Source organism: Mus caroli, chromosome 4 (assembly GCF_900094665.2).
Source record: "Mus caroli chromosome 4, CAROLI_EIJ_v1.1, whole genome shotgun sequence".
In the NCBI taxonomy this organism is placed as follows: Eukaryota; Metazoa; Chordata; class Mammalia; order Rodentia; family Muridae; genus Mus; species Mus caroli.
The window spans coordinates 122,698,935-122,719,719 of NC_034573.1; the positions used below are offsets into that span (position 1 = coordinate 122,698,935).

At 56.5% G+C, this 20,785-nt stretch overlaps 1 protein-coding gene across 8 annotated transcripts in view; it reads left to right on the forward strand.

Moving 5' to 3' along the window:
• Positions 1-20,785, forward strand: part of Ahdc1 (AT-hook DNA binding motif containing 1) — a 72,964-nt gene that overhangs the window by 41,247 nt on the left and 10,932 nt on the right. For 5 of the 8 annotated variants that reach the window (XM_029475885.1, XM_021159465.2, XM_029475888.1 and 2 more), the window contains 4 exons: positions 9,704-9,870; positions 15,246-15,357; positions 15,492-15,529; positions 15,845-20,749. In XM_029475885.1, coding sequence (XP_029331745.1) covers positions 15,919-20,706 — 4,788 coding nt within the window. In that variant the 5' untranslated portion in view covers positions 9,704-9,870; positions 15,246-15,357; positions 15,492-15,529; positions 15,845-15,918 and the 3' untranslated portion in view covers positions 20,707-20,749. Of the gene's footprint in view, positions 1-31; positions 771-9,703; positions 9,871-15,126; positions 15,358-15,491; positions 15,530-15,844; positions 20,750-20,785 lie in introns of those variants that run through there. The other 3 variants (XM_029475887.1, XM_021159463.2, XM_021159462.2) reach the window with 3 other exon arrangements.

Sequence of the window (20,785 nt, forward strand, 5' to 3'; positions counted from 1 at the left end):
GGGGGGGGGGTGTGTGCCTAGATCCATGGGGTCAGGCACCCCAGCCTGTGCAGAGTGCTTTGTCATCCTGGGATTAGGAGAGTTAGAGGTGACCCTGCTGGAAATGTTAAAGATGGCCTCTTCTGGTTCAGCTCCTGCTCTAGCTCTCTGTGATGAGGTTCCTCGGGCCAGCATGGAGTGGGACAGCAGAAACACCGAGGAGTTAGAATTACCAGCACAGATTGGTGCTAGACTGGCATTGAGATGTGTGTGGGATGGGCAATTACACTTCCATTCAGACATGTCTCTGCTGTCTGGTCATGTATGTGGTAGGGTGCTGGAGGTCTAAGATGGTGTGGTAGGGGACAGAGAGAACACGATGCAAGAACGTGGGCTCTTACATCAAGCTTGGCTTGAGTTCACATCTTTGCCTCTGTCTTAGCATTGAGATCAGGACTCTAAACACTAAAGCAGGCCTTTAGCCTAAATGTTTACCTGTCTGCAGAGTGGAGCAGAGTAGGTGGTAGTAGAAAGTAATGTAAGCGAGAAGGTGCGGTGGAACTTGGGACTAGGGCACTTAACATGCTTGACGCCCTGGGTTCAATTCCAAGCACTACCAAAAATAAAAAGAATGATAACAGATCTCACTAGCTGCCAGGCTGACTCTAGAGAGAAGTTGGTGAGCTAGAGACATAGGAAGGAGAGAGCAGCTTTGAGACTGGCTGGGTCTGTCTCAGTCAGGCGCCTCGGGCTGTGGGGGCCATTACTAGCTGACTTGGTTGGAAGATGAGGTGAGTGGCCTTCTCTGTGAGGTAAGGGTTGGTTCAGTTTAGGGTTGGCTGTACCTATTGTTGACACCCCCCCCAACTCCACCCTGGCAGGCCTTGTGTGGCTCTGTGGGTGTAAGTGTCCCCAGAGAGCGGCTGTAGGTATGTTTGAGAAGGCGCAGGCATCCTGAGAACAAGTAGTCTATTGTCCGCTTCCAGCCCCCAGCTGGGCTGGGCTCTCTCTAGGGGATCCCCTGTTTCTGAGCCCAGATCCCAGCCCACGGACTGTGCCTCTGCCCACAGGTATCCATCTGAGTGGTGTGGGTGTTTTCTGAGTCCCCTCTCCAGTCCTGGGCAGGGGGAGACTTGTACTGAAGACCCCAGCAAGAAGGTCAGGAGCTGGTGTGCCCAAAGCCCTGCCCCCCCTCCTTGAGATACCACTCCAGGTGGACCTATCCCCTTGGAGCCTTGCCTGATCTCCTGAGTTCCGGAGTGCAGTGGGTGGGGTCAGCAGGAGCCCCTAGAACAGGCTGGACTGAGGAGGGGCGGGGAGACCTCAAAGGCATCCCCCATTCCTACAGTGAGAGGCTGAACTGGGATCCTGAGACCACAGGCCCAGCTTAAAATCTTAAAAAGACTGCTTCTGGAAGCCTCTGGTTCTTTCTAGTTCCCATCTCCATTTTACCAGATACTACTTTCTGGAGAAAACCTTGCCAGAATCTGTCCTCACCTCCAGTAAAGGCACCTCTTCCATTACCTTCACTCAGCACTGTGCAGAGGGACAGCTGCTGAGGTATAACAATAACCCCAGCTCTCCATGAGGCAGTTTGCTGGGTACTAGACACTGCCCCTTCTGTGTGTGATTTATCTTTATTGGGAGCTCTGGAACAGGGTTACGGACATGGCATGAGTCAGAAAAGGCACCACTAGATGTTTAGGTTGGGACAGACTGTGAGGAAATGAGCTTACGGAAGGGAAGCTGCCCAGAGCCACGCAGGGAGCAACAGAGCCAGCGCTGGAGGCCAGGGAGACATTCAACCCCATCCCTCCCTGCAAGCACCAGGACAGGAGAGCACTGGGTGTGTCAGTCGTTGCCTTCCACACATCTGTAACAGACCTTTGACTTGGGGAAGAGGGAGGAGGCCATGTTTGGGCAGCTAAGAGAGCCTTTGCAGGCCAAGGGAAGCAATTCTGGACTTCATGAAATACTGTGAGCCCAGTGATTGGGGACATAAAGATGTAGCTTGCAGGTGGGAGGTTCCAAGTTGGGCAAAGAGGAGTGTTGGGAGCCAAAGTCTGGGGATTCAGTGCAAGGGAGGCGGAGATCTTGCTGGCCCAGCACTCCCCTGCACACACCCACAGGCTGGCCTAGTGGAATGCTGGGAAGCCCCGGGGATGGGGCCAAGCAGCCAAGGTGTCTCCGGTGGCACAGAAGCAGTTAAGAGCTGCCTCAGCCCGTTCCTTCAGACAATTAGTGACATCTCGCTTGACAACACCACACTGAGCCGATGCAGACCTCAGCACCCCCCCTCCCAGCCCCCCCACAGCCGCTTCAGCTGTTTATTCTTGGGCTTTAACAATTGGGATTCTGACTTGGAGGAACGGGCGCCCTGCACTGCCCTCTGACCCACCGTCGCCTTGGCAACTGGAGCCCGGTAGGCCTGGGCTCTGCGTTAGGATTACAGATCCTGAATTCACAATCTTGCTTCCCTGCAAGTAAAGGCAGCAGCAGCATGTGGGATCTTCAGCCAGACTGGAGGGGACAGAAGAGGAAGATCCCCAGGGGACATCCTGAGACATGCAGGTGGAACCCTGGGATGGCACATGTGACCTGGGGAAGGGTGCCTCCCTGGGATTGGACAAGGCCCAAGAGCCCCATTCCATTCCAGCATCTTCCATTTGCTCTCTGGAAACTTCCTTCCTGGTAGAGCCCTGAGGGCAGGGGCGAGCTTCTTCATCACATACCCCTTCCCCCTTAGTCAGCCCCCTACCATGCCCAGAGCTCCAAGTGCCAGCAGACTGTGCCCCTGCCGTGCCTGCCGCCATGGCAACAGGCCCCCCTCCCTTGACAGCCCTGCCCACCCTCCCACCCCCCAAGCAGCCAACTGCCCCAGCTGAAACCAGAGCCGAGGCATCTGTGAGCCTCATGCCCAGAGCCACATTCCATTTCTGTCCTCTGTTTCCCCCTCCAAGCCCCCCAGTTCTGGCGACATCACCCCTCCTGCTCATGCCCCTCCCTCCACCCCTGCCTGCTCCTACTGTCCCCCACACTCTATCCATCACTTAGTGTCTCCCCCTTCTTTTCACCCCATTCTCTGAGTGCATCTCACCCTCTTGAGTGTCTCCGCTAGTCTCTGGGTGTGTCGGTCCCTCTGTCTCCTGCTCCCCGGGTTGCTGTGCCTAGGCCTGTCTGTGGCAAGCTCCTCCATCTCTCTCCCTCTGTGTGTGTCTTTGTCTCTGCATCATCCTGCCTGTCTCTCTCTCTCTCCCTCTCTCTCTCTCTTTGTCTTTTTCTCCCTCCTTTTCACATTCTTCCTGAGTCTTTCTTGCTGTCTCTCCTGTCATGTTCTCCCTACCTCTCTGCAGCTGTTTCCCATCCCTTCCCTTCTTCCTTTCTCCTTAGGCTGTTTTTCTTGCCCCCAAGATCTTCCTCTGACTCTCTGCCTTTATCTCCTCATCCTCTCTGTCCTCCCGGTTCTCTCTAAATTCAGATTTCTTACAAGATTCTTCTGTTCCCTGTCTGTGGTCATCTGCCTTGTAACCAATGGCCAGAGAGCTGAGAGTAGCCCTGCAGGGTCACCCCAAAGAAAGGCTTTTTAGTAGGAACTCTATGCCCTGGGTGCCCCACTGGGCATATGTAATTGAACTTGAAATGGGCAGAGTCTAAGATTAAAGAACTTGTAGAAAATGGGGTGCCAGATGAAGAATTTGAGGCCTTCCCTACTTGGTCACCCTTCTAGTAGCGCAAGTGGCACAAATGAGAACTCCCTGCTATCTTGTAGGGTACCTAGGCCGCACTGGTCCCTAAGATTCGTCCTTTGCTCCCGATATGATGGCTTTCTCAGGCTGTGCCTCAGTTTCCATACTCGCTAGCTGTGGCTTTAAAGTACTTTGAGTTCCTGGAACAAAGAGTTATGAGGAACAAGGAAAGGCTCGGGCAACTCACTGCTCACAGCACCGGGGAGAGTCCTGGTGAAATCAAGGTCCTGTCTCCTCCAGTGCCGAGAGGGAGGCAGTGTCCACCTCTCCACAGGGCTGGCAGCCCTGGTGTCCAGCCCTCCGGCCTTCCTCCTGTCGTCGTCCTCCAATGAAGAGTTGGGCAAACAGGCCCTAGGGTAGGGATCCAGGCCTCCAGGGTACAGCACTGGCCTCCGGGTGTGGTGAGGCCTAGTCTGGCAGACAGTTCTAGGACCCTGGGGTCTGGACACCATTCACCAAAGGGGTCAGGTAGGGAGGTAGGGGTGCCAGGGGAGGCAGGTTGCACGCAAGGCATGCTGGGCCCCCTTGGCGGGTGGGTGGGGGGAGCAAAGCTGGCATGGAGGCCTCAGCTAAAATTAGCTGCTTCCCTGCGCGGGAGCGAGCGAGCATGCATGCCAGCCGCCCAGATCGCCGCTGCCTTGGCAGGCCATCTGTCACCACGTTTTTTTGCTAAGTCCCCCAGGGCCCCCTAGCTCTAGCCACCCCCAGGGGCTAGAAGGACTCTGCTCTGAGAATGTTGCTGAGGAAAGTTGTGGCCTTTGCTGCAGGCCGGCTGTGTGACCTCAGGTTTGGTCTGTCCCTCTCTGGATATACAGCAAGGGGGCCCTTGAACACTGCAGTCTCAGGTCCTTTAGTCCTGTGCAGCAGGTGCTGTTGTGGGTCATGGGGACAGGAGGGGACTGGAGTGTGTTCTCCTCCCTTTGAGCTGTTGCTCCAGTCCGTGGTTCTGAGGTAGTCCAAGTGAGGTGGAGGGTAAAGGTGAGGGGGAGGACAGACCGGGTCTGATTCCATGGTTTCAGCTTAAGGCAGTCTGTCCTATATCCAGCAACACCTCAACACCCCCACCCCACGTCTCAGGCTGCCTTAAAGAAACAGTCCACTTGGGAAGCCAGCAGTGGAGACAGGGTTTAGCTGATGCTGGTCTAGCCTGTACCTGTAGGGACTTCAGCTCCCCAGTTATTTTTTCCCTCTCTTCCTGTTCTGCTTGTGTCCTGTGGTCTTAGGAGGGCCCTTGAGGAAGAAGCGGCGGGGAGTGGGAGCTGCTTCCCTTCTGTAAAGCTGCTTCTGACCCCAGCATTTCCTCAGCCCCTTCTCTCTCCCCTACGCCAGAGAGGCTGGGCTGCTGCTCCAAGGTCACCCAGCTTGGCCTAGGAGGAGCATAGACTTGAACCCGGGCCTCTTGGCTCCTAGCCTTCCACACCACTCTAGCCAGCAGGCTGGGCCTGTTCCCTTAGTGAGTCATGCTCCCGGACTTTGTCCTCCTTGTCCCTATCCCTAGTTCTGTGGTCTGAAGTGTGGAGAGGGGCAGCCGTTCACAGCAAAGGGGAGTTCAGCCACTATCCTACCCCCTCCTTGAGTTCATTAGAAATGGAATGGGAGGTGACATTTCCAGGTTGTCTGTGTGTGCCCAGACAGCTTCCTTCCCAGTCTCCTCTTAGCACCTGGCTGCTGGTTACCCAGGCAGAAGGCCCTCCTGTTGTCCAGGGAGCAAGGTCACACCCAGAGCCCTGTGTGCCTCCACCTCCTCCTGGGGCCAGAAGCGTTTGTCACTGGGGCAACGTGTGGCTGTGCCCGGTTCTAGCATTGCTGGGGTGACATTCATGCCCTGTGAGCTGTGACGCTCGCTCCTGCAGGCAGAGGACAGACAGTACCACCCAGGCTGGTGACAGTGATGGGGTAGGGATGTGGGTGGGATGTCATGTCTAGATGGGGGACTCTGAGAAGGACATGGTTGTGTCCCTGGTCATACTTTGTGGGTGGAAGAGACTTACTTCTCCCATGGCGGGAACTATTTTGGTTCACTGTCTATGACAGGTTTTCTCTACATCCCACATCCTGTCAATGGGTAAGAGGTGCCCGGTTAGGTAGTCACACTGTCGAAGGGTGACGACTGGATATCTGCCTTGTGCCATCTGGGGGCATCAGATATGACCATCTCACACTTTGAAGGAAGCAACAGGTTGCAGCTCGGCTGTTCATGTTGGGAGGATTCTCAGTGACTGACTGTTGTGAGGGTGGCCTGCATGAGTGTCTCATGCTGCTGGGATGATGTTAGAGAGGTAGGGGCCTGTCTTTCCCCCTAAAGAGACAACATAGTACCCTGTTGTGTGTGGCTGGCAGTTGGTGGGACTTCCCCATGTGGGCCACAAGGTCCCCAAAAGGCTGGCCAGAGGAAACACTTGAGGCCCTAAGCACAGAAAGTGGGGGCGGGGGGTCTTCATACTGCATGACCTACCTTCTGACCAAGTACCAGCCCTTGGAACTGTGCCTCGGGAGAAGGAACCCAGTGTTTTTCAGGTAGTGTGGGGAGGGGCCTCTGGGGCCTAGGCAGGAGTGTGTCTGAGGAGGTAGTGCACTAGACAGGGTTTGCAGGCAGTGTCCCCATAGGCCTAAGGACCCTATTGCCTGCCTCTCCTGCCCCTGAAACTGTTAAACTAATTAAGGCTGTGGAGCCGCAGGATTAATCGGGGCAGCTCACGCGGGCTGGGGCTCAGGTAGTCGATTAGTGTGCCGCGGAGGATATTGGATTTCTGAACCGCAAGTCAGCACTATTCGGGTCTGTTATCTCCAAGGCTTGAGGGTCAGCAGGCGGGAGGCTCAGGCACTGGCTGCCCTCACCCGCCACCCGCCTGGGCACCCACTTCCCAGCCTGTGAGACCCTCACCTAGCCTAGCCTTCCCTCTCTCCACCCCACCATCCTCTTGAGGCTCCTGTACCTCAACCTAGTCTCTAGCCTCCCTTCTCCGAGGCTATCCCTGTCAGACTGCTGTCTTCTCTGCCCCTCTCTGGATCCTTCTTGGCCTGAGCTCAGTCTCAGTCTGGGGCCCAGCCTGCCTCCTTCCTTGTCCCTGTCCCTCACAGTCTCTGTTCACCTCTCTTTACTGGCCTCTGTCTTCTGTCCTTGTCTCTCTGTCTCTCTTCCTCTGTGCCTATGGTGTTTGTTACAGAACCCCCCTTCCTTCTCTCTCTTGTGTGGTCTTTGCTGGTGTCTGCAACCAGAACAAATCTCCCCCAGCCAACACCCCCGAACAAGGAGGCCAAAGCAGCTAATGGGAAACATGTGATTCTGCCTTGCGCCTGGAGCACCGTGAAGGGAGCCTTAGTCCCAGCCCAACCCTGTTCCCCCACCACACATCCTCCCCCTGCAATGGGCATAGCGGCATTTTCCCTAGTTATTTATTGGGGGAATGGCATTTATCAACTGGAGAATATCAGGATATGGGGGCTCTGAGGGCAGCTGCTCCTTAGGGCTCCTCAGCCCCCAGAGCCTGGCAGACTAGTCTCTCACCCACCTGCCATATGAGGAGAAGAGGGCGAAGGTTAGCTGAGCCATGGGGACCAGTTAGTCACTGGGGTGGGGTAGAGGCTCAGGACACCTTTCCACTTTTCTGGGCATCTGGGGAACTTGGGGGGGGTGGCTCCCTGAGAGTTTGTGAGCTGCTAGGCTGTGTTTCTATCCCCACCCAACCACAGGGAAGCAGGCAACAAACAGAGCAGAGGAAGGCTCTGGCAGGTTGGAATTCTCCTCCTCTGCCTGTGGATAAATTGTCCCTAATCCAGGCTTGGGGTGTTGTCTGGCAGAGAGAGAGAGAGAGAGAGAGAGAGAGAGAGAGAGAGAGAGAGAGAGAAAGAAACAGTCACTCTAGAGAGAGTGAGGGAGGGAAGAGAGAAGGATACATACACCACACAAACACAGTGACACAGAGCCACAGTACCACACAAACGCCGAGGCACCATTGTGCTGACAGGCCCACAGACCTCTCACACCGGTTGACACCGACATTCAGCTGTACTGGCACAGATACATAATGGGATAACACAAGGACCCTCCAACATATATATACAAATACATGGTATGCACAGACTCACAGTGATAAGGTCATACGAATCTGCACATGCAAACACACCCGCAAGCACGTGCTGACCATGGCAAAACAAACCCACAGGGACACTGTGACCAGTCACGCCATTATGCTGTGACCCTGAAAGCCCATGGAAAGGAAAGGCAGAGGTAGGAGGTAGGCAGTGCTGATCTGCAGTGACACCAGCGCCTACAGTCACAGGCCTGGGGATTGGAAACCTGCAGGGACAGCAGAGGATAAGCCACCCGCCCCCACCCTGCTGCCGAACACATCCAGAGAGCTCCGAGGCAGGCAGGAGCTGGCCTGGCTCCTGACACAGTGAGATTCAGTGAGCCAGGCGCAGTATATACACACAGATACACTCACAGCTGGGCACACCTGTCACGGGCTCAGCCAAATACACAGAGAAGTGAACAGAATAGAAATTTAGATGGTGGGCGTGTCCACGATTATAAACTGAAGACACTTAATTCTGGTAGATACGTAGACTCAGTTGATATACCAATCACTACTGATCAAACTCAGAATCCATGTGTGAACTGTATTCATTTTTCTGTGGTGCTGGGAGTGGAACCCGGGATCTTGTATTCTAGCAAGTGTTATACCTTTGAGCCACACTTGAGCCCTCCCACACGTACAGTCTTAAGCATGCTGCTACCCACACTGACACACAGAGATGCACACTGACAGGCAGAGTAGCCCCAGCAACCTACATACAGATGTGTGTATCTACACAGATGACTTGAGTCTCACCAGTGCACATTCCCAAGTAACGAGAACCTATAAGCTTCTGTGATGCTTGGTTCTTAAACTCCCCCACTCTCCCCGGCCTCAGTGCAGACAACGGGGCCAGCTACTAGGCAGGAAACTGGGGTGGTAAGGTAGGCCATGGTTATTGACGGGGTGGTGGTGCACACTTTAAAGCCTAAAGACAGAGGCAGGTGGATCTCTAGACTAGCCTGGTCTACAGAATGAGTTCCAGAACAGTTAGGGGGACCTAGACAAACCCTGTCTCTTAAAAACAAGAGCTATGTCCAGTTGCTGCTGGCATTGGGCAGGTGCCAGCTCCACATGCACCACCATGGCAGTGGGCATACCTTCCTCTTCCTCTCGGGACAGCAACTCAGACTTGTACAGTTACCAGCCCACAGCTTCCCCAGAACTGTCTCGCCTTCATAAGATGTAACTCCCCATTTTTAGGGGTAAGAAAATGGGGAAGAATATAGGCTATAGACAGGATAAGGAGTTGAGCCAAGGCCAGGTTCCCTCCACTCTCTCTGGTGTGCAGTTTGTGCACACGTGTGAGTATCTAGACTTCAAAGATACTGCTTCCCAACAGGAGTCTGGGCATGAGAGACAGGGACTAGGGGCTGGAGAAGTGGCTCAGCGGTTAAGAGCACTTGTTGCTCTTTCCAAGGATCTGGGCTCCATTCACAGTACCTCTAGGGTAGCTGACCACCATCTTGTAACTCCAATTCCATGGGGATCTGACGCCCTCTTCTGACCTGTGGGCACCAGGCATGCAAAACATTTAAAAAGTCGTTTATTTTCATTTCGTGCGTATTATTGGTGCTTTGTCTGGGTGAGGATGTCAGATTTCCTGGAACAGGAGTTACAGACAGCTGTTAGCTGCCATGTGCATGCTGGGAGTTGAACCAGAGTCCTGCAAGAGCAGCCAGTGCTCTTAACCACTGAGCCATCTCTCCATTCCAAGTCATTGCATTTTTAAAGAGTTCAAAGAAAGAAGGTGGGATGGTAGGTAGGTACTGAGCCTCTGCAGTGGGGTAAAGTCAGAGCAGGACTGGTATTTGTGGAGCATGCCCGCCTGGCTCAGTTGCCCTCTGCCTGGCTCCTCCATCCATGCTTATCTTTGGTGTGCTGTGTTTGCTTCTACAGATGGGGAGGCTGCCTGACCATCGGCCTGGACCCCAGAGCCAAGCCAGCTGAGTGAGTGCTGAGGGCCCCGGGTGAGCTCAGGCCTCTGCAGAGACTACCCTGGAGAAGCTGATGCTGGTAGAGACAGACCTTTCCTGCTGAGTCCAGCCTCTGCAGAGCCTGCACAGGTAACTGTGAGCCAGTGTAACAGAGATCGCCTCTTAGCTTAGGCAGAGAGAGAGACAGAGAGAGACATTAATCTAGCCTATTCAAACTCCCCATTATCCAGAGAGGGGAATAGAGGCTCATGGGGTACATTGAGGCCCTTAGCGTCCTGCCTCCTAGCCTAAGGACTCTTCCTTGTGCCTCCATGACCTGGAGAACTGGGCGGAGAGATGGGTTATGATGGTGACCAGGATTCAGGGCAGAGGTGGAAGCCAGTGTGCCTTATGTGTGCAGCTGACCTCCCAAGGACTCCTCTACAGAGCTGGGAGGCTATGGTAGTCCAGGTGTGATTGTATGCCCGGCAGCTGGCCGGGGGGCGGGCCATGGCAGGGCCCATCTTTCTTGTGGCCCAGGTTTAGCCCACCCAGGCTCCCAGCCACAGAGGCCAGGTGGGGCTGCCCTGCCCTATAGAGGCAACTCCCTGAACTGACACATGAAGCCTCAGGCTCCAGGAAGCTCCTTAGAGTTTAGCCTGCTGGGAACCCCACCCAACTTCCAAAGGAGCATTCCTGAGGTCTGCATGGGGGTTGGGCCTCCAGGGATGGGAAGGGTGGGGAGGCAGGGCTGCGGGAGGATGTGAGGCTGTAAATGTACTGTGCTGGGTCTGTGTGCAAGCAGGTGTGTGGGGCTCTCTGCCCTTAGTGGGCAGGGCTGTGTGTGCAAGAGTTACATAAGTGGCCTATGTGGGAGAATAGTTAAGAGCTTCACATGTGTGCTGTAGTGGTGACTGCTGGCTATGGATCCTATGCAGGTGTGGGTATCCTGGGCTGTCTACCACACAGGGTGCTAGTGGACCAAGACTTAAACACCCTTGGGTGGGTTTGTGTGTGCTCAGGGTTCTGAGCACAAGGTGAGGTGGCATGTGCACATGGCTCCCTTTGTGTTTTGAAGGTGGGCTGGGCAGGACTTGGGCTGAGCTGGGCTCAGCAATGCCCAGCCTTGTGGCCAAACTGCTGAAGTCACTTCCTTTTCAACAGTGACTTTCCAGGGGGAGGAGTTCTTCCGACCTGGTCAGCAGTGAGGGGCGGGGCCGAACTGGCTCTCTCTGGGGAGGGACGTGGGCGGGGGCGGGAGAGAGGTGGGAGGAGGTGCTAGTGGTACTGGAAGAGGGAGTCCTCTGGGAGACAGAAGGAAAGACAAGGACAGGAGTCTGGAAGGGCCAAGGGCAGGAGGGAATGGGGGTGGAGTGGGGCGGAAAGCACAGTCCCTGGGTGACCTCGGAGGGAGGAAGGGAGGGCTGCCAATGAGGTGACCCTCGGGTTCAGTGAGAGCTGGCAGTGGCGCCTACACACCTGGCACCCGGGGCAAGGGGCTGGCAGGGGGCGGTTCAGGAACAGACCTGCTTGCCAGGTGCCCCACTCTGGACAGGAAGAGGGTGGGTGGGGGCTGTACAAAGGAGCTCTGTGTGGCTGAGGATAGGGTAGGGTGGGGTATGCAGTGCTGTACTGTTCTGGGGTTGGGGGAGATGATGGGGGCGGGGCAGGACCAGTTCCCCTTGGGGCATCAGTGGCTCCAGGGGGACACCTAGTGGTCAGGGGAGGTAGTGCATCTTGATGACAAGCTGGGGGAAAAGAGATTAGAAGTGGTAGTTGAGATAGTTGAGGAGGCCAGGGCTAGGCTGAATCTCTGGATGGTGAAGCAGTTTGACTTAAAGGATCCCAACAAAACCAAACTTAGGCGACTACAAAGCTGATTGGCATGGCTGTGTGTCCTTAAGGGCATGACTAAGCCTCTCTGTGCTCACATTTAAATGCAAAACAAGTAACTGGTTCCTTGTTATGATCTAGGGCAAGTGTCTGCTTGCTAGAAGATCTACGAATTAGGTGGGCACTAGGGGCTAAAAGGAAGGGAAGACCAAGAGAGTGAAACATGAAATCCCTGAGAGAAAGGAAGCTGGCAGTCCTGGGAGGTAACGCCTCAGTGGGGAAGAGAGGTCCTGAGGAAGGTTTCAGAACAGCCATGTTTCCCACTGCTAAGAGCCTAAGGACATCCGTGAGCCTTCAGACCAGCTGAGGGAAATGGGAGGGGGACTGCATGCTAGCTGGAGAGAGGGTCATGAGGCCGGAAGTGAGAGCTGGGACTGGCAGCTTGGCTCCCCAGGGGAGGTTAGGGGTGGGTGAGAGGGGAGGAGGGCTGGGGAAGGGGTGGGGTGGTCACAGCCACAGTGGGGGAGGGTGGGGCTGGGGATCAAGGATGTGGGCTGGCGCTTCCCGGCACTCTGCTCTGCAGGTTGGGGCCCCCCTCCTAGCCAGCTGCTGTCCCTGTGGGCAAGCTCAGACACTGACCCAGAAGCAGACAAGCAGACAGAGGACCCTTTGACTTTTCATTCACAGACTTGGGCTAGATGGTACCTTTGAGAAGACGCCAAGAGAATGGCTGCCTGTTGGGGTGTGGTGGGGAAGGGAGCCAACCGCTTCCCTCAGATCCTGAAGGCTGCAAAAGAGCAGTGGACAGTCAGGAGGATGTGGCCAAAGGTCTTCATGGGTGGGTGGAGCAGAAGCAGCCACTGGGGAGGAGGTTTGTCTCTTCTGCCAAGATTACGCCCTTGGGCCCCAAGTGGGAGGTCTCTAAAGCAGGAAGGCCTGGCCAGCCCCACCCACAGTGAGGAAGGAGAGGGACTCCTGGTGTAGGTATCTCCAAAAGCTAGGTCAAGCCACTTCCTAGAGTTGCGCTCTGAGGCAGGCTCTTACTGTGTAGCCCTGGCTGTCCTAGAACTGTAGACCAGGCTCAGCTGTAACTCAGAGAGCCACCTGCCTCTGCCTCTGCCTCTGCCTCCCAAATGCACACCCTTGCCTGGCTGTCTCCATACTCTGAAGGTGCTCTCTCTTCAAGAACAGCAGTGCCACCTGGCTCACTGGGTGGAGTGGTACATTCTTGTGTCTTCAGCAGAGGCAGGAGGATAGCTGCAAGGGTGCGGTCAGCGTGGTCTACATAGTGATTTCCAGGCCAACCACGACTAAGAGTAAAACCTTGACTCCCAGGAAGAAGGTGGGGGCTAGAAATGTAGCCAAGTTGGTAGAGTATTTGCCTGTTGTGCACAAATCTTTAGGTTCAGTTTCTAGCATGGCAAAAGCTGGGTGTGGTGGTATATATATATATACCATTAGGTATATGGAGTAGGTAGATGGAGTCAGGAGGATTAGAAGTTCAAGGTTCTCCTTGGTTGCCCAGCTGTCATTAGGCCAGCATGGTGCACACAGAGTTCCAGGTTACATTGAGAGATCTTTTAGGGGCGCAGGCGTGTGTGTACATGTGTGTGTGGGGGAATAGAGAAGAAGGGGGCAGGGAGAGGGGCAGTGCTGAGCTGGGCTAGAAGTGGTACAGGTCTGTAGCCAGGCATAGAGAGAGCCTTGAGTTAGCAGGTGCAGGGGAGGCAAAGGGTGCAGCCTGGGGCAGTGGACAGAAATAAAGACCAGCCTGGACGGATGAACAGTGAAGTCTTCTAACCTCTCCATTTCAGCTTCCTCTTCTGTAAAATGGAACTAGAGCACAGGGTACTCACTGGGGGAGGGGGGGTGCAGATTAAAATGACAGCTTCCCAGATGTCCCTCAGATGTGTGAGTCAGGCCCTCCTGGACTAGGGCCTGGGTATCTGGAGTGTTACACAGCTCCTCCGCTCCCCTGAGCTCAGGGTTTAGAAGCCAATGGCTTAGATAATTTCAGTGTTCCTCCCAGCCTTAAATTAGACCACAGCTTAGAAGGAGCCTTTCCAGAAGTGGCTAAAGGATTGTTGCAGGAGCTGAGAGGAGAAAGAGGGTTTGGCCTTAAAAGAATTGAGAACTCTGCCTCTGAGCAGCTGTGTGGCTTCAGGCGAGGTTCACAAGGGCTCTGGGCCTCTTTGCTCTGTAGCACCAGGATAATAAACTATGCAATGCCTCCTGGGTTTCTGTGAGGATGCAGAGGCTCGCGTATGTGGACTGCAAAGTTCTGCACACGGTTCCTGTGGGCTGCATTCCTTTCCAGATGTTGAGAGGTGCCGTGAGCAGAACAGACAGGACAGCCTTGCCCTCCTTGGTGGTGCTTAGAACTGTCAGTGGCTTGGAGGTTGCTGCCTACCCCATGGGTCCACAGGAATGTCCCCTCCCACACTGTCCTATCCCTGATGCAGCTTTGCATTCTCCCCATGGACCAGTACTGGGCAATATGGCAACCTGTCCATAGAGCAAAAGCCGTAACTATCCAGCTCGAGGTCAGGACCAAACAACAGGCGGTGATCAGTGGCTGCTGTCCCTGGGACCCTTCAAGAGTTGGGGTCCATGCAGCTCACTGAGGTCCTGGTTCCTGCGCAGCTCTGAGTCTTCAGGCTCCTTTGGGAATCAAATATGCCTAGATCTAAGTCCCAGCGCCCCCCTGGCCAGCTCAGAGTCTCTCCGTAAATATTTATGTAGCATCCATAGCCCAGGCTCCGGGGTCAGAGGATACAGCAGTAAACAAGACAGATGTGATCCCTGCCCCTGAAGAGCCCACAGTCTCAAGGGAGACACACTAAATGGCCAGTCACACAAGTAATTGATTGCAGTTGTGATAAATCCTATGAAGGTGAAATAGACAGGGCTCCGGGAGGACAGACTGACTGGGCTGGATGTGGGCAATAAGGAAAGGCAGAACTTCATAGACTAAGGAAGGTTGAGGAGCGCAAGAAAAGGCCCCTTTCTATATTCTTGTCACTGTTTCTCCTTCGGCATCATTGTTGGATCTAGAAAAGAAGAAGAAAAAACTTGATGAGAGCCAGACATGGTGGCCCATGCCTGCAGCAGCCCCTGTTCACTGCAGAGCTGTGGCAGATTCGCAGAGCTTGATTCAGCAAGCGACGGGGCAGATAGGCTTGCCTTCCTGGGGCTTGGAACCCTTACCGGATGGCTTCTTTAAAGATGGGCAGGATAATTGAACTGTGAATGGCAGGGAGGTTAGATGAGATAATCCATTAAAGTGCTTGGTGGTGGCAGTAAAGTGTCCCAAAGCCTTTATAATCACCTTCCTGGTGACTCGCAGACCCTTGGTCCCAGGCGCTTTCTTCACTTGTCTACGCTCCTCTTGCTTAATCCACCGATTCCTAAGTCAGGTAGGGCTTTGCCCGTTCAATGTCTGACTATCAAGGCCTTGTACAAAGTAGATATTCCATAAATAATGAACATGTGAATGAATGAATCAATGAATGAATGATATTAGTTCATGTCTGAGCCTCCATTTCTTCATCTGCAAAATGGGGTTATTAATAGCCCCTACCTCACAGGATTGGTATGAAGAATCAAATGAAGCAATGCCTGGACAGCTTCCAGCCCAGTGCCTGGCGTGCAGTAGGTGCTCACTAAACCTGAGCTACGGTGGTCCTTTCCAGGCGCTGTCCACACCCCAAGGCCTGGGCTCAGGCCGAAGTTGCTCCACAACACCCCCAGCTGACAGCCATCGACTGGCAGAGTCCCCAAGCACGGGGGCCCTCTGTTTACCAGGTCAGCCAGGAGGGAGCCCTGAGGGAGCTGGGGTGGCATCGGGAAAGCTGTGGGGCTGTGTATGGGTAGCAGGCTTAGTGTGGATCTTGAACCATGCGGGGAATTGAGCTCTGATCATGTCTTGTTGCCTACAGAGATAACCAGTGTGACAGCCCAGGCGGCAGAGCCGAGGGTGAGTACAGCCTGGGGAGCGAGGGTGAGGAAGAGGAGCAGCGCAGTGCTGAATGGGTCTTCCCAACCTTCTTCAGTTCTGTATCTAGTGTTATGTGGAGTGGTCATCTTGCCCTGCTACCAGGCCTCCCTTGCCAAGATATGGGGATCTTGTCATCTCTAACACCATAGCCTATAGAAGTGGGTCATTTGCCCCTGGGTGCTGGGGCCCATGAGGAGTTCAGTATGTACACGTGACAGAAGACCATAAGGGTTCACGGGCACCTTAGGATGGGAATGCTAGGTGAAGAACCTCTTGCCTCTCCTTCCCTGGCAGGTTCTGGTCCCGGCTTCTCGTACCCTCATGTCAGCCCTGGCCCCGCCCGGCGGCCCGAGGAGGACAAGGTCAGGATGCGTGTGAAGCCCCAGGGCCTGGTGGTGACTTCCAGTGCCGTGTGCAGCTCTCCTGACTACCTCCGAGAGCCCAAGTACTACCCCAGCGGCCCCCCAACCCCCCGGCCCTTGCTTCCCACCCGGCCCCCTGCCAGCCCACCTGACAAGGCCTTTTCCACCCATACCTTCTCGGAGAACCCACGCCCACCCCCTCGGAGGGACCCCAGCTCCCGCCGTCCACCAGTCCTTGCCAAGGGAGACGACCTGTTACCTCCTCGGGCAGCCCGGCCTGTCTCCCAGGCCCATTGTCCCTCACCGGCTCCAGACAACAACTCCCTCCGTCACTGGGACAACGGGCGTGTGAACCTGCGTCCAGTGGTGCAGCTGATTGACATCATGAAGGACTTGACAAGGCTGTCGCAGGACCTGCAGCACAGCGGTGTGCATCTGGACTGTGGAGGGCTTCGGCTGAGCCGCCCACCCGCTCCGCCACCCGGCGACCTGCAGTACAGCTTCTTCTCTTCGCCCAGCCTGGCCAACAGCATCCGCAGCCCCGAGGAACGTGCTAACCCTCACACCAAGTCAGAGCGGCCCAGCCACCCTCTCTATGAACCTGAGCCTGAGCCCAGGGATAGTCCCCAGCCTGGCCAAGGCCATGGTCCTGGAGCCACGGCCACGGCCACTGGACTGCCCCCCGAGCCCGAGCCGGACGGGCCTGATTACTCTGAGCTGGCAGATGCTGACATCCTCAGTGAACTGGCCTCCCTCACGTGCCCCGAGGCCCAGCTCCTGGAGGCTCAAGCCCTTGAGCCGCCTTCACCACAGCCTGAGCCGCAGCTCCTGGACCCCCAGCCCCGCTTTCTAGATCCACAGGCACTAGAGCCTCTAGGAGAAGGTTTGGAGCTACCACCCCTGCAGCCCCTTGCTGATCCCCTGGGGCTGCCGAGCCTGACCCTGCAGGCCCTAGACACCCTACCTGATTCCTTGGAATCCCAGCTCCTTGACCCTCAGGCCCTCGACCCCCTGCCCAAGTTGCTAGATGTCCCCGGTCGACGTCTAGAGCCCCAGCAATCCTTGGGGCACTGCCAACTGGCTGAGCCCTTACGCCTGGACTTGTGCTCACCTCATGGTCCCCCTGGGCCTGAGGGCCACCCCAAGTACGCCTTGAGGCGCACTGATAGGCCAAAGATCCTGTGTCGCAGGCGGAAAGCCGGAAGGGGGCGGAAGGTGGACTCAGGACCTGAGGGTCGCCTGCTTCCTCTTCCCATGCCTACAGGGCTGGCAGCTGCTCTGGCCGAGCCCCCACCGCTGCCGCCACCACCACCTCCTCCTACTCTGTCAGGCCCAGGCCCAGTTCCTGAGCTGGAGCCAGAGTCTTCTCAAACCCCAATGGTCCCTACCCGCAAAGGCAAGTGCAGGGGTGTGCGGCGCATGGTGGTGAAAATGGCCAAGATCCCCGTGTCACTGGGGCGGAGGAACAAGACCACGTACAAAGTTTCATCCTTGAGCAGCAGTCTGAGTGTGGAGGGCAAGGAGCTGGGCTTGAGGGTGTCGTCAGAGCCCACCCCACTGCTGAAGATGAAGAACAACGGGCGGAATGTGGTGGTCGTCTTCCCGCCAGGTGAGATGCCCATCATTCTCAAGCGCAAGCGTGGCCGCCCTCCCAAGAACCTGCTGCTGGGTCCCGGGAAGCCCAAAGAGCCGACAGTGGTAGCTGCCGAGGCTGCTACTGTGACAGCAGCCACCATGGCCATGCCCGAGGTGAAGAAACGACGACGACGGAAACAGAAGCTGGCGTCTCCGCAACCATCATATGCAGCAGACGCCAATGACAGTAAGGCTGAATATTCTGATGTCCTTGCCAAGCTGGCCTTTTTGAACCGCCAGAGTCAGTGTGCTGGGAGGTGCTCGCCACCCCGCTGCTGGACACCCAGTGAGCCTGAGTCCGTGCACCAGGCCCCGGACACTCAGAGCATCTCTCAGTTCCTGCATCGGGTGCAGGGCTTCCGGAGGCGTGGAGGCAAAACAGGAGGCTTTGGAGGTAGGGGTGGAGGCCACGCAGCCAAGGCAGCCCGCTGTTCCTTTAGTGACTTTTTTGAGGGCATTGGCAAGAAAAAGAAGGTGGTAGCAGTGGCAGCTCCTGGGGTTGTGGGTCCTGGTCTCACCGAGTTGGGGCATCCACGCAAAAGGGGCCGAGGGGAGGTAGATGCTGTAACTGGGAAACCCAAGCGCAAGAGGCGGTCCCGAAAGAATGGGACTCTGTTCCCAGAGCAGGTGCCCAGTGGCCCAGGCTTTGGGGAGGCAGGTGCTGAGTGGGTCGGAGACAAGGGTGGTGGCTGGGCTCCTCACCATGGGCACCCAGGAGGGCAGGCTGGCAGAAACTGTGGTTTCCAGGGGACCGAGGCCAGGGCTTTTGCCTCCACTGGGCTGGAGAGTGGGGCTTCAGGCCGTGGCAGCTACTATGCTGGTGCGCCCTCAGGCCAGACGGAGCTCAGCCAGGAGCGCCAGAACCTCTTCACTGGCTATTTTCGGTCCCTGCTTGATTCAGATGACTCCTCTGACCTCTTGGACTTTGCCCTGTCGGCCTCTCGCCCAGAGTCCCGGAAGGCAACGGGAACCTATGCAGGGCCTCCCTCCAGTGCACTGCCTGCTCAGCGGGGCCTTGCCACTTTCCCAAGCCGGGGAGCCAAGGCTAGCCCGGTGGCAGTGGGCAGCAGTGGAGCTGGGGCAGACCCCTCCTTCCAGCCTGTCCTGCCTTCCCGTCAGACCTTTCCACCAGGGCGGGCAACAAGCTACGGGATAACTCCAGCCACTTCAGACTGCCGGGCAGCTGAGACCTTCCCAAAGCTGGCTCCCCCTCCTTCAGCCGTGGCCCGCTCACCTACAACCCACCCGCCTGCCAACACCTACCCACCTCAGTATGGTGGCTATGGGGCCGGGCAAAGCGTGTTTGCCTCGGCAAAGCCCTTTTCAGGCCAGGACTGTGCAAACAGCAAGGACTGCAGCTTCGCCTATGGCAGCGGCAATAGCCTCCCTGCCTCACCCAGCAGTGCCCACAGTGCTGGCTACGCCCCGCCACCTACTGGGGGTCCCTGCCTACCACCCAGCAAGGCTTCCTTCTTCAACAGCTCTGAGGGGGGCCCCTTCTCTGGGTCAGCTCCCACACCCTTGCGCTGTGACAGTCGAGCCAGTACCGTCTCACCCGGTGGCTACATGGTGCCCAAGGGCACCACGGCTTCTGCGGCCTCTGCGGCCTCCTCCTCTTCCTCTTCCTTTCAGCCCTCACCTGAGAACTGTCGGCAGTTTGTGGGGGCTTCTCAGTGGCCTTTCCGGCAGGGGTATGGAGGCCTGGACTGGGCCTCAGAGGCCTTTAGTCAGCTCTACAATCCCAATTTTGACTGCCACGGCAGCGAACCCAATGTGATCTTGGACATCTCGAACTACACGCCGCAGAAGGTAAAGCAGCAGACGGCCGTGTCCGAGACCTTCTCCGAGTCATCCTCGGACAGCACCCAGTTCAGTCAGCCAGTCGGTGGTGGTGGCTTCAGGCGTGCCAACAGCGAGGCCTCAAGCAGTGAGGGCCAGTCTAGCCTGTCGAGCCTGGAGAAGCTCATGATGGACTGGAATGAAGCGTCGTCTGCTCCCGGCTACAACTGGAACCAGAGTGTCCTCTTTCAGAGTAGCTCAAAGCCTGGCCGTGGACGGCGGAAGAAGGTGGACCTGTTTGAGGCCTCCCATCTGGGCTTTTCAACATCCACCTCGGCCACTGCCTCTGGCTACCCGTCCAAACGGAGCACCGGGCCCCGGCAGCCTCGGGGTGGCCGGGGTAGTGGGGCCTGCTCGGCCAAGAAGGAGAGAGGTGGTACAGCGGCCAAAGCCAAGTTCATCCCCAAGCCACAACCGGTGAATCCCCTGTTCCAGGACAGCCCAGACCTCGGCCTGGACTACTACAGTGGCGACAGCAGCATGTCACCACTGCCCTCCCAGTCGAGAGCCTTTGGTGTGGGAGAACGCGATCCCTGTGACTTCATGGGACCCTACTCCATGAATCCATCGACACCTTCTGATGGCACTTTTGGCCAAGGCTTCCACTGTGACTCTCCCAGCCTGGGTGCTGCGGAGCTTGATGGCAAGCATTTCCCACCACTGGCCCACCCGCCCACAGTGTTCGATGCTGGCCTGCAGAAGGCCTACTCTCCCACCTGTTCACCAACGCTAGGCTTCAAGGAAGAGTTGCGGCCACCACCTTCCAAGCTGACTGCCTGTGAGCCCCTCAAGCATGGTCTTCAGGGGGCTAGCCTGAGCCATGCTGCCCAAGCCCACCTGAGCTGCCGGGACCTGCCGCTGGGCCAGCCTCACTATGATTCCCCTAGTTGCAAGGGTACAGCCTACTGGTACCCACCAGGTTCAGCTGCCCGTAGCCCACCCTATGAAGGCAAGGTGGGCTCGGGGCTGCTGGCTGACTTCCTGGGCAGGACGGAAGCTGTCTGCCTCAGTGCCCCTCACCTGGCTAGCCCACCAGCCACGCCCAAGGCCGACAAGGAGCCACTGGAGATGGCCCGGCCCCCGGGTCCACCCCGTGGCCCTGCTGCAGCCACTGCTGGCTATGGCTGCCCACTCCTTAGTGACTTAACTCTGTCCCCTGTGCCGAGGGACTCGCTGCTGCCCCTGCAGGACACTGCCTACAGGTATCCAGGCTTTATGCCGCAGGCACATCCTGGCCTGGGTGGGGGCCCTAAGAGTGGCTTCCTGGGGCCCATGGCGGAACCTCACCCTGAGGACACATTTACCGTCACCTCCCTGTAGTACCAACTGAAGTGCCGACTGGACCACGAGGTTTTGTTCCTGGGTAAGTCTGGGGATGTGGGTGCAGAGGGCAAAAGCT